Genomic DNA, 17,469 nt, shown 5'->3' with positions numbered 1-17,469 from the left:
GAAAAGGTTAAAATTTTATTTCCTATGAGAATTTATCTTAAAATTAAAAAAAATAATATTTCTTTATTTTGAAAACAAGCAAATCTGAACTGTGTAAAGATTAATAAATAAATAAATAAACAATACTGCTTCAAAATGTAAAAATCTTTATTTTTTTTTATTTTCTGAGTAAACCTTTTAAAATCTATATTACATTATGATCCAAGTTTTTAACATAAAAAGCTAGAAAAATTATTTCTATTTTCACAGCAAATTTCAATTTTCTGCTCACATATTTCAAATTAGCAGGTAAATTTCATCTGAATTTCATTTTTTCTGAGTAAAACAAAATACAATAAAAATTAATAAATGCACTTTTTAAATAAATGATTAAATATGTTTAGAAAATAGAATTAAAAATATAATGTACAATGAATTCCTGTTAACCCCTTATTGCACTTTGCAGTTGCACCTTTAGGTAAATATGACCTAAAAAAAAAAAGATGGAAGCCACTTTAAAATTTTATTGCTAAAATTTAGTGCCACCAGGAGACTGTCTAGCATTTTGTGTATAATGTCCCTGAAGTAATTTTAAACATTGATTTACATCAAAGAGACTGTTGTGACTGAAAAATTTGTGAAAATATTTCTTTTGGCATGAATTATGTACACAAAACTAAATGAACAAAATAATATGAACACAATTGGCACTTTTTACAAAAAAATGCATCTAAAACTTTATGTAAATTTTATCCATAAGCAAAACAGAAATAAATCTGCTAAACAATATGAAATCATATGAAGCAAAAAAGTAATACATATCCAAACTTATACTACACATTGGGAAAAAGGAACAAAGGATTGGGAACAAGGTACTCACACTATACGTGCTTCAAGCCTTAAATGCAAATTATCAGAGACAAATTAGGAAAAATAACTAGGGGGGAAGTATTTCAAACAGATTCTAAGGTGGGGGAAGCAGTGAGTCTGTACAAAGTATCGAATTTCAAAAATGGAAGTAACATTACTGGAATATATACAAGTGTAATTAAGTAACATCAAATGCATGGTGAACATCCAAAGAAATCTTAATTCCTCTGAGAATGCAATTTTTTTTATATTATTACATAAACGGAGATCCAGAGAAAAAATACCAAAAAACGTAAACAATCCCTTGTAACAATAGATTTTTATAAAAGTACTTATGATAATAATCTGAATTCATGATTTATTTTTCATACTCAAGTAAATATTCACTTTAAAATGACGCTTGAATGTCAATTATTATTGATTAATCACTGTATCTATATTGCATTACAAAAATGAAAGCAACCCAGTAAACCAGTAGTTGAAAGAGACCAATTACTGAAGAAGCAAAGTTAGAAACTGAAGGTGCACAGATAACTAAATTAATAATGGTTAATGCCAATACAGATTTTTATGAGCATGAATATACATGAAATCCAACCTGAAAACAAGTTACAATTAAAATATTTATTTTTAATGGCACTATATGCAGTTAAAATATGGGCACATTTACTAGAATTCATTAGAATATTAACTTATATATATATATATATATATATATAGAAAAAAATTAAGAGGAGAGATCGAGATACAATTCAGCATTTATTATGTGAATAAAAGCCAGTGATTACATTAGTAGCGGTTTACGTAACATTTTAAAACATTTTTGATCCTGTGATATCAAGGAAAATTCATTTCCTTCTATATACATAAATATATAGACAACTAAAACAAGCAATTTTTATGAGGAACATCCTCCTTTAACAGCACAGGAAAGACTTGGCACTTAACAAGCCAAGCTAACTAAGTGAAACATGTGAGACTTGACCTGGGTTTTCTTCATGCTGGACCAGTAGTAAATAAAGGTCCACAACACCAGATGCACTATTGTGGTTGGGGAAACCCACTGGTTGGTTGTTAAAGATCGTGTGGACATCCTGTAGCAGAGAGATAAACAATTTATAGTTTTGCCTCTGTGTGAGTTATGGAATTAAATCAAGTTCCTGTGTATGCAGATGCCAGTAGCCAAGTTAAACTTGGAGAGGAGTTAAGTTGTAACTCCACAGAGCTGTTTTAAAATATTATGAGAGAGACAGAAATGGGGCAGTGAGTGGGATGAAATTGTGAGCCTTTAATGGTAAAAATATGACACCATAAACAGCCCATTTGTGAATCATTATAATGCAGTTTTTTAAACAGAAAGAACAAAAGAAAAATGAAAAAAAAAAAAAAAAAAAACTACTCAAAGCAGTCCCAACGATATCTCAGATCACATCTTCACAGTTTCACAACATCATACTGCATGTATCCTCTGAAATCTTGTGCTTGTTTCCATTGTTTATCTTTATGTATGTGAAATGAGAGGATAAAGTTTTAAGAACAGGATAAAGTTTTTTTTCTTCATACTTAGGTGTCACTGTTTCAATATTAAATGTATTGTACCTCTCCTAGGGGCGCCTCCGTAGCCAGGTGGGAAGGAGCGGCAGTGCGTAGAACACGCTTCTTGATTAGACCGGGGTTCGAGCCCGTCACCACCAAATACGGAGGATGCGGAAAGGTCAGGGAATGACCACCGCATATCCCGGAGCAATATGGCCTTAGTTGCTAATGCTCCTAAAAACCAAATAACAAACAAACAAACAAACCTCTCCTAGGTACAATACATTGTACCAATAGATGTCATCAAAAATGAGATAAAATGAGAATATCAGATTAATTTAAACCATACTGCATTATATTTGAATGTCAAACTTTATAATAATACAATTAATGAAGTTTGGAATAAGGAAAGCACCCGAATAAGGGTTTAATTAAATATAAATCCATATCTGTATTTAGTAAAACCAATTTTGATTTTTAAATTGACAAATTTAATTTATAGCTAAATTTTTTCTTTAGAAGAAAATCATACCACAAATTTATAAGTGCAATTTGATCTAATTTTGATATTGACTAGATTGACAGTAACAGTAATAAATTATGAAAGGTTTTACAGCTCTTCTCTGTGGGTGTTCATTGGAAGATGGGGACAGATTATACTAAAAATTACACTGGAACATATGAATATATAATATATAATAATATAAACAGCAGTAATAGTTCAGAAGCAACACGAGTGTCCTAGTTTTGTGAGTTTCATCAGTTCACTTAATAGAACTGATTCAACTACTGCTTCAGAGGATAAGGGGTGGGGGTTATATTTTAAATCTACAGCAATCTACTGGTGAAGACACAAAAAGAGGAGTCATAATATAAAGTGCTTCATTCTCTTCATAATTTAATCTTAGATCAATATATGTATGTATATATATATCAACAACAGAGTGAAGTGTTCTATTACTACCAATCTGAAAAACCTGCATTTCAATATGCCTCTCTATCATCATATATTATATATATCAGTCAGTGTATCATAATGAGTTATGACTGCTACAATTATATAAAACTGCTGTCATTAATTGTTATTTTTAAAAAGCATAATTTCAAGAAATCAGTAGCAAAAATACATATCTTGGAGATAATGAGTTAATACATCAAATAACCATTAGCTGTACAATTCAAGGCTAGCTAACTATTTAATGCTAGCCTTGAAGGGCAAATAGATTTTCATATTTGCACAGGTCACTGTTTGATAATGAATTACATTACAGAAAAATTAATTAAAAACTTCTAAGTGCATTTTTGAATAATGTCTAAATTGTGTAATAACTTTGTGGAATACACAATTAATGCACAAAGGAAGGTGTGGAAGAGCAGGTAACACTAATCCAATCAATCAACTGTATGAATTAATAAAATGATACAAAAGAACCATAAAAGTGATGATAAAGTTATTTTTAGTAAAGAAGTCCAAGTGTTTTTTTATGAAAATAATAATAAAATTGGTGACAATGAAGACAGGAAGACAATACTTTTACATAATTTTTTTTCTTACATCACCAATTCCACCAAATGCAAAATACAGAATTACACATATGTGAATTAAAATATTCTAGCTGATAAGTCAGTAATCTTTAGTAACAAGACATGAATTGTTCCTGGATTTCAGCCATCTCTCTCTCTCTCTCTTCCAAACTGAGAGAATACATAATGCCAATGCTTCCTATTTTGGATTCTAGTTTAGTGTTATTAAGGATATGATTTCAAAATTCTTCCTAGAGGAGATCTCCCTTTCTAAGCTCAAAATTGTCCATTTTCAAATATTCAGTCAACTGATTCACTGCAATGTCTTTTTCCCATCTGGTGGCTGTTTGTCAGGCATTACATTCACTGCCAGAACCAAGAGAAAAATGTGACCACCATTTAAACATATTGTATAATCCATTATCAGTTTCATTTCATTATAAAATCCTGCATATATGTTTAAATTTTATTATCCACGATCTATATTTTGTAGGCTTGAACAGTACACTTTACTGCTGTACTATCTTTTTAGTGCATGTGCTGGAACAAGTGACTGTTAAGCAGCAACATCACATTACTGTTTGACAAAAAATTTTCCCCTGAAAACAGAGAGTATACTCAGGACAAAACTCAATGAGTTAATGGCTACTTCACCATTTTGCTGCTGCATATGCAAAGGAATAAATATGTGTAGCAAGCAGATGCCAAGTAGCAGCATAAGTATGGTTTTCTATGTATTTTGAATAAAAAACATTTTGGCACCTTATATATGTTAACAGCAAAAAATGACTTAGTTCTGTGATGTAGTTGCAGGATGTGATTATTAGTTGTAATATCAATAGTTTTAATTATTGCAGTTATCAAAATGGTGGAAAGAAAGAAAAGAATCTGTTAAAAGTTTTCAAAATTATTTTATCTTAAAATTACAAATTCCTCTCCAATCCATATACAGAATATTCCATGATTATCATGCTCCCAATGACATAAAAACAAATCCTGAGAACTGTAACAAAATTGTTTTTTTTTTTTTTTTTTTTTTTTTTTCCAAACAAAGCAGGCTGTGGTCCTGGGATTGAGCTTGTTCAAATCATTCAAGGCCTTATGCACTTCAATCAGATCACCTCACAGGTGCCTAGTCTCCAAACACTGCAATTCAGAACTTAAGCCCTTTCTTGGTAACAGCAACCCTTTGTTCCCCTCACCAATCACGCTGCCCTTCTCTGTTCTTGTTCCAGCAGCTCTATATTCTTCCTAAAATGAGGACTCCAGACCTGCATGCAGTACTCAAAGTGTGGCCTGACCATTGCCTTATACAAAGGTTTGGCAGTGTTGTTAACAACAGTATGCTACTGCAACAGGATCTAGAAAATTGGGCAGATGGGCTGAGAGGGGGCAACTGAAGTTCAACATTGACAAATGCAAAATACTGCATATGGGTAGCAGCAAATCCAGAGTAATGTACCAACAGTGTGGTACTACACTCAGGGTAGTGGAGAATGAAAAGGACCTGGGGGTAATTGTGCAGTCAGATACAGATAGTACATGTCACTGTAAGTACATATGCTGTGCATTCAAATCCATATACTACTAAGCAGAAAATAATACAGAGCCTGTAGCTGTACAATTAAGTTTTGTAATCATAACTGAATGAGTGCTGTCTGTAGCCGAGTAGTCAGGAGCAGTAGTGCAATAGCACGCACTCTTTGAGTAGACCAGGGTTCAAGCTTCTGACTGCTAAATATGGTTGATCTGCCAACCCACACTGGACCAGCATGGCAGATTATGGTCCATTTCTCTCAACAAGAATTGCTGAGGAGGCTTCCATTCTGCAGTGGGTTGACAATGGTTGCAGTTTACCTTTTTTTTTTTTTTTTTTAACCGTAACTAAATGAGTGCTATTGTACAATTAAGTTATGGTTATCATAACAATATTTGTGCCACTACATAGCTCTCTTGGAGTATAAAACTCTTTTTTTTTTTTCTTTTTTTTTTTTACTATATGCTTTCCCTTTGGATCATCATGACTTTCCATCCTCATGTTCCATCAGCTGTTGTAATAGCACAGTAGCCATCAAGGAAATGCTTGGAAATGGACCTATGCTAAGCTTATAATGAGAGGCTCCTTCCAAAAAGACCCTCCACCACCAAAAGCACCATCTGAATAATTTACATAAAATATAAGACTACAGAAAACATAATAGTGAGCATCACCATTAATAAACTATTTGGAGAAGACCGCAACCTGCCTCATTTTATTAACACAAAATGCATATAAAAATACTACTGCAAGAAATCATCCCTTGTATTATCAATGGATATTGTTATTTGAGTCAACTTCAGCACCATTTATTACATGAGTAACATCCTGAATAGCAAAAAATAAAAAATATTTTACATTTATTGAAATATAATCATATATAAAATAGCAAGCTCATAGCAAATTTACTCACATATATAATATTCAGTTTCTTCAAATTTTTTAAAAACTGAAATGAAGTTTATGAAGCACACAACTTCTGAAAAAGTGAGCAAAAAACAGATTACACTTCACTGGTATAGGAATGTAAAAAAAAATTAAGCTACTAAAATTTCTATTTAAAACAAATAGAAAAGACCTCTTTAAACTACATTCAACTTTTTTTTACGTTTCATATTTTTGCACACTTTTCAACTTTACAGAGATGTATGCAGCTTCAATGAACAGAAGAACTTTCACATGAATAAATACAGTATGACATCCTTAAAAAAAGCCACCCCCCCCAATTCTGTTACACACACTCTCTCTCCTTTAGAATATCACATTTTATTAAGTCTTAGTTAAGCTAGTTCAGTTGCCAGTGAAGAACACAAATATTATATTTAATGAATGGTATAAAAATCATTCAAAAACACAATTTATAAAATTATGGTCGATTTCATTAAATCAGGGATCTACAAAAGATACCATTATATATCGAGTCCCCTTTGTTACTATAAGACCCTCATGGTAATGAGTCAATCGGCCAGGATGAATTAGAGACCACCCCAATCGCAAATCAACAACACTACAGTTATACCGAATAAAACGGCAGCCTCCACCCTGTAAAAGAATAAAAAGCATCCATGTATAATTATGTCAGTGATCTCCTAAGCCATAAAAAAGGAGCCTACCATCTCAGTTCAAATAAAATTACTCTTATTAGGAATAATAATCTCCTAAATCTATTGGTGAAAGCAAAATAAGGAAATATAAAATGCATTAAAAGAAATACTGCAAAAACTAAAAATATAATTATTTCAGAATTAATGCAATTATGATATTCAAATTCTAATCTGCTGCTAACATATTAACATCATTATTAAAAATATTCTCCATAAGGAAAAATGTTTTATTATTATTGATTAAATTAAATTGATAAAGTGACAGCAAAGCTGCCAACTTTAATGTAAAAACTACTAATTCCGATTAAAGAGATATAAAAATAATAAACATTAATCAACACCATTACATAAATCAAAGAAGAGGTAAGATGAGATATTATAAATGTACAGCAGACTCTTGATATACAGGGATCGGATTAACCGGGACACTTCAATTAAAAAAAAAAAAAAAAAATCAACCAGAAATCATAAAATTCAAGTGATAACTAGAATAGGTATAAACATTTATTTAGCAAGTCGTAAATAAACAACAAGAAGCACTGTTTTAAGTCGTCACTGGGAGATTATTGTACCTTATTATCTTTAGTTTAGTTTGTTTTAGTAGGTCACGTCGATTGTTATGTTTCGTCGCACTGCAAAAGGACAAATTTTGGTTCGTTATTTATATCAGGATGTCGGTATTTTTTTTTGTTTAGAAATTGCAAAAGTCATGGGCAAACGCAAGAGTTGTGCTTTCAATAAAACAAAAACTTGAGTTATTCAAAAGTTTGAAAACTGTGTATCCATTAAATCTCTAAAGAACCAGTATAATGCTGGTGACCAAACCATATGCGACATTGTAAAAAATAAAGGGAAGCATCGTATTGGACATGTGAGTAGTGTGTGTTAAGTTTTTTTCGTTTTTTATCTATCGCCATACTTTTTACGTAGGTTGCTGAACATTTTTCGATACAGTAAGCCCAAGACTTATGTAGCTTCAGACTTACGTTTTGTTAGATAGAATATGAGAAGTGGTGAAGGGATCGGCACCAATTAGGTCTACTATAACAACCAAGGCTACGAAACACATATCAGTTTTTACAGTACAATTACATGCGTTTTTTCATCCTTTTATGTTTTCGTTACTGGATTTTTTTCGTTGGTGGGTTTTTGTTACTGGAATGATATTATAAGCTTTCTCTTTAGCTATAAATGGCAAATGGATTACTGATGAGAAAAAAAATCAAGTGTTAAGCATGTGAATAGAACTGTCTGGTATTCTGGTCGGTAAATGAACAAGTCGTGTAAGTTGCGTAGGCTCATCAGTAATAGGAAAAGCCTTGGCATCTCTAGCATTAGCATTAGCATTAGTAGAGGCATTTGATGCAAGAAAGCAAGCTTATGCAGCATCAGCCAAAAAAAAAAAAAAAACCCACTTCACCCCTCTGTTCATTCAAAATACCTGTCCAGCTGAGCCTTAAACTTATTTAGGCTATCAACCTCCACTACAAGGGATGGAAGTCTGTTCCACCAACCAACCACCCGCTGGCTAAAGGCAAATTTCCACACGTCTATCCTACATCTGTCTTTCCTCAATTTGAATTTATGCCCTCTCAGGTGATTTTTCTGAGCTAGAGGAAGAATCCCATCAGCATTGAGCATGCTCAAACCATTCGAGGCTTTATACACCTCTATCAGATCACCTCGCTGGTGCCTAGTCTCCAGACACTGTAATTTGCAAAACTTAAGCCTTTCTTCGTAAGAGCACCCCTTTGTTCCATTCACTAATCTTGTTGCCCTTCTCTGTACTCGTTCCAGCAGCTCTACATCCTTCTTGAAATGAGGCCTCCAGACCTGTATACAGTACTCTAGGTGTAGCCTGACCATTGCCTTATACAAGGGAATAATCACTTCCTTATCCCTGCTGGAAAAATTCCTGTATATCATTGACAATACTCCATGAGCTACTCTTGCAGCCCGTCTGCACTGCTCAGAGAACTTCATATCTGCCTGCACAACCACCCCCAAGTCCCTTTCATTCTCTACCACTGTCAGTGTAGTACCACAGAGTTGATACGTTGCTCTGGGGTTGCTGTTTCCCATGTGTAGTACTTTACATTTGTCTAGTTGTCTAGTTGTCCAAACGTAGCTCTAACAGCTACGTTTGGACAACTAGACAATCGAGGACAGTTGAAAAAGTTCTAAGTAATTTTTCGAGTTGGGAGAGTGACAGAGGCAACAAATTTCATAGAATAGGAGTAATTAAATTTTGAGCAAAGAAAATCAAAAAGAGGAAATTCCACATTAGAAAGTATGTTACAAAGAATATCAGAGTAAACATATGCACAAATATTGCCTTTAAAATGAAGAGAAAACCATTAGGATAAATGAAATGAAATCATTGACAAGACTCCATGACCTACCCTGGCAGCCTGTCTGCACTGATCAGCGAAATTCATATTTGACTGCACAATTAACCCCAGGTCTTTTTCACTTTCCTGAGTGCAGTACCACACAGCTGGTATGTTTCTCTTCGGTTATTGCTACCCATATGCAGTACTTTGCATTTGTCAATGTTAAACTTCAGTTGCCACTTCTCAGCCCATTTTCCCAACTTATCTAGATCCAGTTGGAGTAGCATACTGCCTTTACTGTCGTTAACAACCCTGCCAACCTTTGTATCAAACTTAGACATTAAACCTGATATAGCTTCATCTATATCATTGATAAATATACAAAACAACAATGGGCCCAACACCGAACCCTGGGGAACTCCACTAATAACATTTGTCCACGAAGAGCAGTGTCCATTGATTACCACTCTCTGTCATCTCCCACTCAACCATCCCTTTATCCATTGTAGCAACTTACCCTTAATGCCATACCTCTCCAATATGTACAGCAGTCTTTCATGTGCAACAGTATCAAAAGATCTCCTGAAATCCAAGTATATGATATCAGATTTATATTTTGCATCCAGTTCCTTTGTGAGCACATCATAGTATCCAATCAAACTGGTCAGACAAGACTTCCTCTTTACAAACCCATGCTGTCTTAACTATTATTGCAGTCTTGTCTAGATGATCCTGCAATGCTTCTTTAACCAGTGATTCCATTATTGTCTCCGGAACACAAGTTAAACTAACAGGTCTGTAGTTACTTGTGTCACCTTTTGAACGCCCTTTGTGAATTGGTGATACATTGGCACACCTCCAGTCCATGGGGACCTCCCCGAAGTTCAAGGAAGCTCTCATAATTATGGCTAAGAGTTTGCTTACTTCCTTTGCTGCCTCTAATATAACCGGATAGATCCCATCCACCCCAGGTGCCTTCCTTATGTTTAACTTCAACAATTTCTCCTCCGCTTTGCTCTCAGTTATTACAAAATCACTTAGCTCCCTTTCAGAGTTTGATAAACGTTTGGCATTCTCCTCATTGAATAACTCCTCATATGTGAATGTAGATGCAAAATACTCATTTAGTTTATCAGCTACCTGAGCATGATCACCAATGATCCACCCATCTATGTTAAGTAGTCCAATCTGATTCATCCCTTTCCTTATAAAGTATACATAAGTAAAGAACTCTTTGCTGTTTTTCTTTGCATCCTTTGCCAAAGATTTCCCCTAATCTGCCTTCACCCTGATACTTTATATGCATCCCATACATTTTTCTTTTCTGCCACAAGCCTCATTAATTCATCTGACATTCATTTAGGCCGAAACCTTGAACAGTATTTCTTAGTTGGAATGAAAAGCCTAGTAGCCTCCAAAATTAAGTCCCTGAAGGCTTCCCATTTAGAATTCAACGTTGGTAACATCATCATCAGTTGATCCCACTGTACAGAATTTAAAAATTGCCTGAGACCCCTCTAGTCACCTTTACGAAAGCAAAAGACTCTCCCTTTAGCCTTGATGGTAGTTACATCATTAAGTAATTCCCTTTTCAGTACATTGTGATCACAGTCACCCAGTGGTTCCTTTATCTGCAAATTCTTAATGCATGAATAATCACCGCTGATAATCAGATCAAGAGTATTACTCCCTCTGGTTGCCTCTCGAACATGCTGCTGCAGAAAACAGTCATCCAGTAAATCCAAAAAAGTCTTGCTAGTGTGCGAATGACCAATCCACAAGTTCCAGTCAATATCTGGAAAGTTAAAATCCCCCATTATAAGACATTCTGATTTACTGGCCCACTCTATTTCTCTGCACAACTGCTCATTATACTCATGAGATTCATTAGGCCTATAATACACACCTACTCTCATTTTTCCTTTCCCAGTGCTTATTGCACACCAAACAGACTCAACACTGCACTGTCAATCAACATCAATTGGATGCACTTCCTTAGATTTCATGTGTTTCTTAAGTAACAGCATAACCCCTCCTCCCTTCCTGACCTGTCTATCCTTCCTGTACACTTTGTACTCCCCAAATTCCAATTCTGCATTGCTTATATCTGTGTGACACCACGTCTTTGATATCCCAACAATATCTGCCTTTGATGTCTTGCCTAGCACTTCAAGATCAACAAATTTATTAACTATACTCCTAGCATTGGTATACATGCACCTGTTCCAACTCTTGGTTACTCTAACACAGCCCATGTATTTACTTGTTCCATGATGATTCCCAACAGTCCTGGAAATTTCCATCACCTTGCTTTCCAGGCTGCTGCTCATTCTAATGATTAAATGATGATAATTATTATTATTATTACTGTTTATTTTTTTAATTTTAAACAAATATGAAGAAAGAAATGTATTTAGTATTCTTCATAATATCTAAAGTAAAATGACTCTAGGTTCAAAAGTTTGTTCAATTCTAAAATTAAATTTTTATTAAGATATTGGAGGTACAGTCAGTCCTCGTATAACACGTGTTTACACTACACGAATTCGATCATACACGATTTATAAATAGGGGAACGATATCTTATATAACACGAACCGTATTCGCTTATGCACAATTCGCCTTTGTGTTTACAAGAAATGGCAGTCGAACCATTTTTACAAGAAATGGCAGAATCACCCCAACCGAACGCAACACGATAGGAAAGAAGAGAAGATTCTGAAAATGTATTTATGTTTTTTATATCAGTGAAGGGGAAACACATTTCACCATAATAACGAAACCCACACAATTCCAGCTATCGGTATAATCGCAAATGCAATTAGATCGAGTTTACTACCAGTTTATAACAGATTCCACTAGCAGGAACGCAACTGGAAATTGTTTTTATTGTTTTAATGATGAAATGTGCTTTAGTAAAATGTGAAATGTGCTTTAGTAAAATGTGAGGTGTTAATAGTGTATCTCTGCCTTCATGGTGTTGTTTATTCAGTTGCTACATGCGCGCAGCTTTGTTTATGTGTATCAAGCGTGCCTCCTCATTTTGTAATTGTGCTTTATTTCCTAAAAATGAGTAAAATACTTAAAAGGTGTGAAAAGGAAGCGTCCTGATGAAGACACTGCAGATTCACAGAGAAAAAGAAAAGCAATATCGATAAACAGTGGCGGACTGGATCAAAAATTCTTACCCAGGAAAATCCTCATACTATGGTTTATGGCCAAAATCACTCCGGCCCACCAGGGTTTCCCCGGCAAGGCTTATTATATCGACAGAGGCCAGTCCTCCTCTGTCGATAGAGAAAAAATATGAAATTGTGAAACGCTTTGAGCAAAATGAAAGACCATGTGATATTGCACGGCTACAGACCTAAATGAGGCAACGCTGAGAATTACAAAGAATGCAGAGAAAATAAAAACAACTTTCATAGCAGGAACAACTCAGTGTAATTAAAAACCATTAGATTAAGACACAAAGAATTGGAAGAGATGGAATGGCTGTCATCTGTTTGGATAGAAAATCAAACAAAAAACAAGTTTGCTTACGACAGAAACAAAAGCATTAGCAATATTTTATTACGTAATAGTCGTAATAAGATACGTATTTTATTTGTAAAAAATACTTATGTATTTTTTATTATATTATAATAAAATATAATAATAATAAAAAATATTATAAAAAATATAATATTTTTTATTACGTATTTTAATCGTTATAAAATATGTAAGTATTTTATTACAATTATTTATTGTGTTTGGTAATGTTTTGGTTACCAATGTGTGTTCAATCTTGGGTGGTCGGCACCTAACCCTATTTTTCCCATAGGGCCTGTTGTTTATATTGCATAATTTTGCATTGCACGAGGGTTTCTAGGAACACAACTATCGTGCTATACGAGGACTGACTGTATAAAAATAGGTGAAACAGGAAGTGAAAAAAAAAAAACATTATTTATTTATTTTTTTTTGGCTGATGTTGTATTAAGCTTGCTTTCTTGCAGCATTTGTCACTGTTAATGCCATTATTTTTAATGATTTCCTAATGTAATAATAGCATTCCACATCATTTTTTTGGCGAAATCTAATTATATTTAAGTTGTTTCTTCCTCGCCTCTCCTTCCTTTTAGAGAGCAATGGAAAAAGATTTCTGTTCTTATGTATATTATATGACATATTCTCTAACTTGTTGACAAGGAATTAATGTCTCTTAAATTCAGTTTCATAAATTTGCCTTTAATTTCGATAAAGATTGTATTGTACCATTATTTTTTAAATTAATTTCTTACTTGAGTGATCTGTGAAAACAGATTTTCAAGATACTAAGAAATAATTTTATTCCAACTATTTCCTTCCTACACCCCCTCCCCACATCTCTTCACAACATAGCAGCATGTTCTCCAGTGGATAGAGGAGATGTGAAGCAGCTGATAATCTCACAACAAATTAATTAATGATTAATGCTTAAGGTCTCAACAATGAAAGAGAAAAGTTGAATCATTCCTCATGCTCATAATAAATTAACCATGCTTACCTCATAATCAACATTAACTTTGTTCATGGCAATATTAATTGTGTATGTGGAAGAATCATGATGTGGCCTTAGAGAGGGCTGCTCATCAGGTCTGTATCTTACAACAAAGTTCATTAAAGCTTTAGGAGGCTGCAAGGAAGAATAAAAATAAATTATAAATTAAAGTTAAAATATATAATTAAAAGAAAAAATAAATTAATTATCTAGTGTCTTTCAAAAAAAAAAAAAAAAAGCTCATTAAAGCTTTAGAAAGCTCCAAGAAAGAATGCATATAAATTGTATATTAAAGAAACAATTCAAAGCAAAATAAAACAAAGGATAATTATTGTTATTATTACTTTGTTTATTTGTTTAATTTTAAACAAATATGAAGAAACAAGTAGTCTACACTGTTTCCCAGTGTTACAACATATCTCTGAAAAAAAAATCAACAATTTCTTATCTGTCAAATTATCAAATAATCAAAAAGTTCTTATTTTAATATCTCAAGGGTAGTAGAAATTTAAAATACATATTATCACAACATACTTCTATTTGTAAGGCAATAGTATTAGGGGACTTTAAAATGCTGTTGCATATCCAGCTGGTGTTGAATATGCTTTACCACAGTGTGCAATGTCATGAACTTCACAATGTATTTAACTGTTATTGAACAATGTCTCCTGGCAACTTCACTGTTGTTTGTTTCTTGACTGCAGAGGAAGCAATAGAGAAATTCATGCTGAGCACAACAAATTTTTACAAATGGCTCAAAAGGCCACTGATTAAATGCATGTGGGAAAATGTATGGCCATAGTCAGTTCATTCAGAAAATATGGTCAGACTGGCAGAAAACAGAATTGGTGCAATAGTAGAACTTGCTACGTCGGTAGGAGGGGAAGGTTTTGATGATATGACTACTGAAGCCCTCGTCGGTAGCACAGTTGATAGAATCGCTCTCCTTCCTACATCGGGTGGAAAACACCTGAGTTTGAATCCAGTCAATGATGGGAGGAATTTTTATGGGTCTTTTTCACAATGTGGCTTAGTTAGTAGGGCTCAGGCGAGGGTAGCATGGTTTTTTCACCCAGAACCTCGGGTTTTTTGTCCAGCAAAACAGAAAATCAATCTCAGGAACAAGCAACTTATAGACAATATACTCAGATTAGCATGGCCTTAGTCGCCTATGCTCCAAAAAAAATTTAAAAAAAGATATTATTACTGAAGACGTTCACGAATTACTGGTAGAAAAGAGGCTGGCGAAGCGGATTTTGTGGAAATGGCATCGGAGGTAAAACCAAATCAATTCAGAGGATGATAGAGCAGATCAAAATTCTAAACTTCCCAAATTTTACACTAAAAAGCATACAGGAAGGCATAAAATTAGTTGAGCAATTAGAATCTTATTTTTTGAATGTAGATTCTTGAATGAAAGGACCCCAAAGTTTAAAAGGGAGCTTCAAAAATGCTTAGTTCATTATGATGAAATTCACAAAGATTTATCAAGCAAAAGAAAACAAACCCAGATTACTGATTTTTTAAAGAGAGCAGAAGATACATGAAATCTAGAATGAGGTATTTTTGTTAGTTTTTTTAACATTTTGTTAATGAAATAGTGCATTTTTGTTAGCTTTTGGAATGTAACCCCCCTTTTTGTACTTTTTTTTAGTCCCGTATAACACGGTTTTGCACAACACAACATTTCATAGTAACCTAACTACCGTGTTATACGAGGGTTACCTGTATATAATACTTGTATATTTCTTGTTTCCAATTATTTATAGTAATATTTTTACAACTATGTATTCTAATTATCTACATTTTTGTTTTACCATTTTTTTTATTTCCTTTATGTTAGATGAGTACTGAATTCACAATAAAAACAAAAGTGAACAACTATGTATTTTAATTACTAAAGCAGCAGTGTAACTACAAATTCTGATCCCACCATGTAATTCTTGAATGGATCCCCTCCCATGCTCCTTAAGAACAATTATCAGGCTCTCTGAATCTTTGCTCAAAGGGATATCCCACACAAAGTAATAAGAGTTAAAACCTTTATCTTAATGTGAATATCTTCTTTTGACATGCATAAAATTAATGAGCTTGATTTCTGAGCTTTACACCATGAGGTGAAATGCTTGCAAGTAGATGATATAACTAAGCTGCCAAGCAGTAATGTTTATATGGCTGTGTGTAGATTTATACGAACCAAAGAAAATTTTGGCAACAGATACAATTTAGTTTGCTTCAAGTAACTTACATATTCATTGGCAGTGTTCATTCATTGATAAAATGAATTGAAGTCTGTAGTATAAAATTTACTGTCACATATTGTAAAAGACGATAAAGTCACCGGAGTCAATGGGACCTCTGCATCTAACTTTATATTCATCAAAAGGGGATTGCAATAGGCCCATTGACTTCCAGATATACCATTAATAATAAAAGATTATTACTGCTACTATCTTAAAGATTAATACAAATTATTAGATTGAATTATTAAATTATTGTCAGAGATAGAACTCTTAGTAATTCCAAAGAAATCTTCAGTAATCTCTTTCTAGAAAACCTATGAAAGTAGTTTACATAATTATGTAACATTCTTTTAATTTTGGAACCCTGCCCCTGAGAAATCATCAATGTCTCCATATTGGCAACATCTAGAAATAAACATCTTTGGTGAACTGGGATAATTGAATTATTGCCAAGGCAACTTAAAATGAGGCATAAAGTGTGTCATGTTATGTCTGCAATGTATATTTTTCCTCTGAGAAAATCCTGCCCATCAACCCAAAACCAACTTGCTCATTCTTAAAAAATTGAAAAAGACCTTGTTATGTTCTTTATATCACTGATGCATTTAAAATGTGGACTTTTCTAAACAACTGGCAAATATTAGTTATTAGTGAATTTATTATTATTTTTATTAATTTAACATTTTTGATGGATTTATAAAATTACTGATGGTAACATCAGTAATTTTATAAATCCATCGGCGCTTCCGTAGACAGGTGGGCAGGAGCGACAGTGCGTAGCACACGCTTCTTGATTAGACCGGGGTTCAAGCCCGTGACCACTAAACATGGAGGATGCAGAAAGGTCAGAGAATGACCACCGCATATCCCCGGAGCAATATGGCCTTAGTTGCTAATGCTCCTAAACAAAAAACCAAATAATTATAACAAATAAATCCATCAAAAATGTTAAGCTACTTAATACTCTCAAAGTACCCTTCGAAGCAATATTTGAAGGGTAATTCTTCAAATACAGTTGAAAATATCTAGGAAAATTATTCTATACAGTTTATATTATGATTTAAAAAAATAATTAATCAGAATCATATCATTATCTGCAAAAGGATGGTTGGTTGTTGGGTTTTATTGGTGCATTAGCAACTAAGGCTATAATGCGCCAAAACCAGGTGATATATATAAAAAATTTAAATTTCACTGACCTAATTACTTAGGCCACCATGTCAAGATATAAAATAACAAAGGTATAAAATGTAGAAAAGATAAATCAATAAAGAAATAACAACTGCAAAAGGAGGCAAAACTTCTACAACAATGTATAATA

At 33.5% G+C, this 17,469-nt stretch overlaps 1 protein-coding gene across 1 annotated transcript in view; it reads right to left on the bottom strand.

Annotated features, from left to right (window-relative positions):
* Positions 1 to 6,502: 6,502 nt before the first annotated feature.
* LOC150085182 (procollagen-lysine,2-oxoglutarate 5-dioxygenase 1-like) overlaps positions 6,503 to 17,469 on the bottom strand; it is a 248,928-nt gene continuing 237,961 nt past the window's right edge. The window contains exons 19-20 of the mRNA XM_090373918.1: positions 13,912 to 14,040; positions 6,503 to 6,988 (exon numbers count right to left, since the gene is read on the bottom strand). Coding sequence (XP_090230044.1) covers positions 6,833 to 6,988; positions 13,912 to 14,040 — 285 coding nt within the window. The 3' untranslated portion in view covers positions 6,503 to 6,832. The remainder of the gene's footprint in view (positions 6,989 to 13,911; positions 14,041 to 17,469) is intronic.

Source organism: Mastigoproctus giganteus, chromosome 5 (genome assembly GCF_048544385.1).
Source record: "Mastigoproctus giganteus isolate SK-2022 chromosome 5, ASM4854438v1, whole genome shotgun sequence".
In the NCBI taxonomy this organism is placed as follows: domain Eukaryota; kingdom Metazoa; phylum Arthropoda; class Arachnida; order Uropygi; family Thelyphonidae; genus Mastigoproctus; species Mastigoproctus giganteus.
This window is presented reverse-complemented; position numbering and strand designations above follow the sequence as displayed.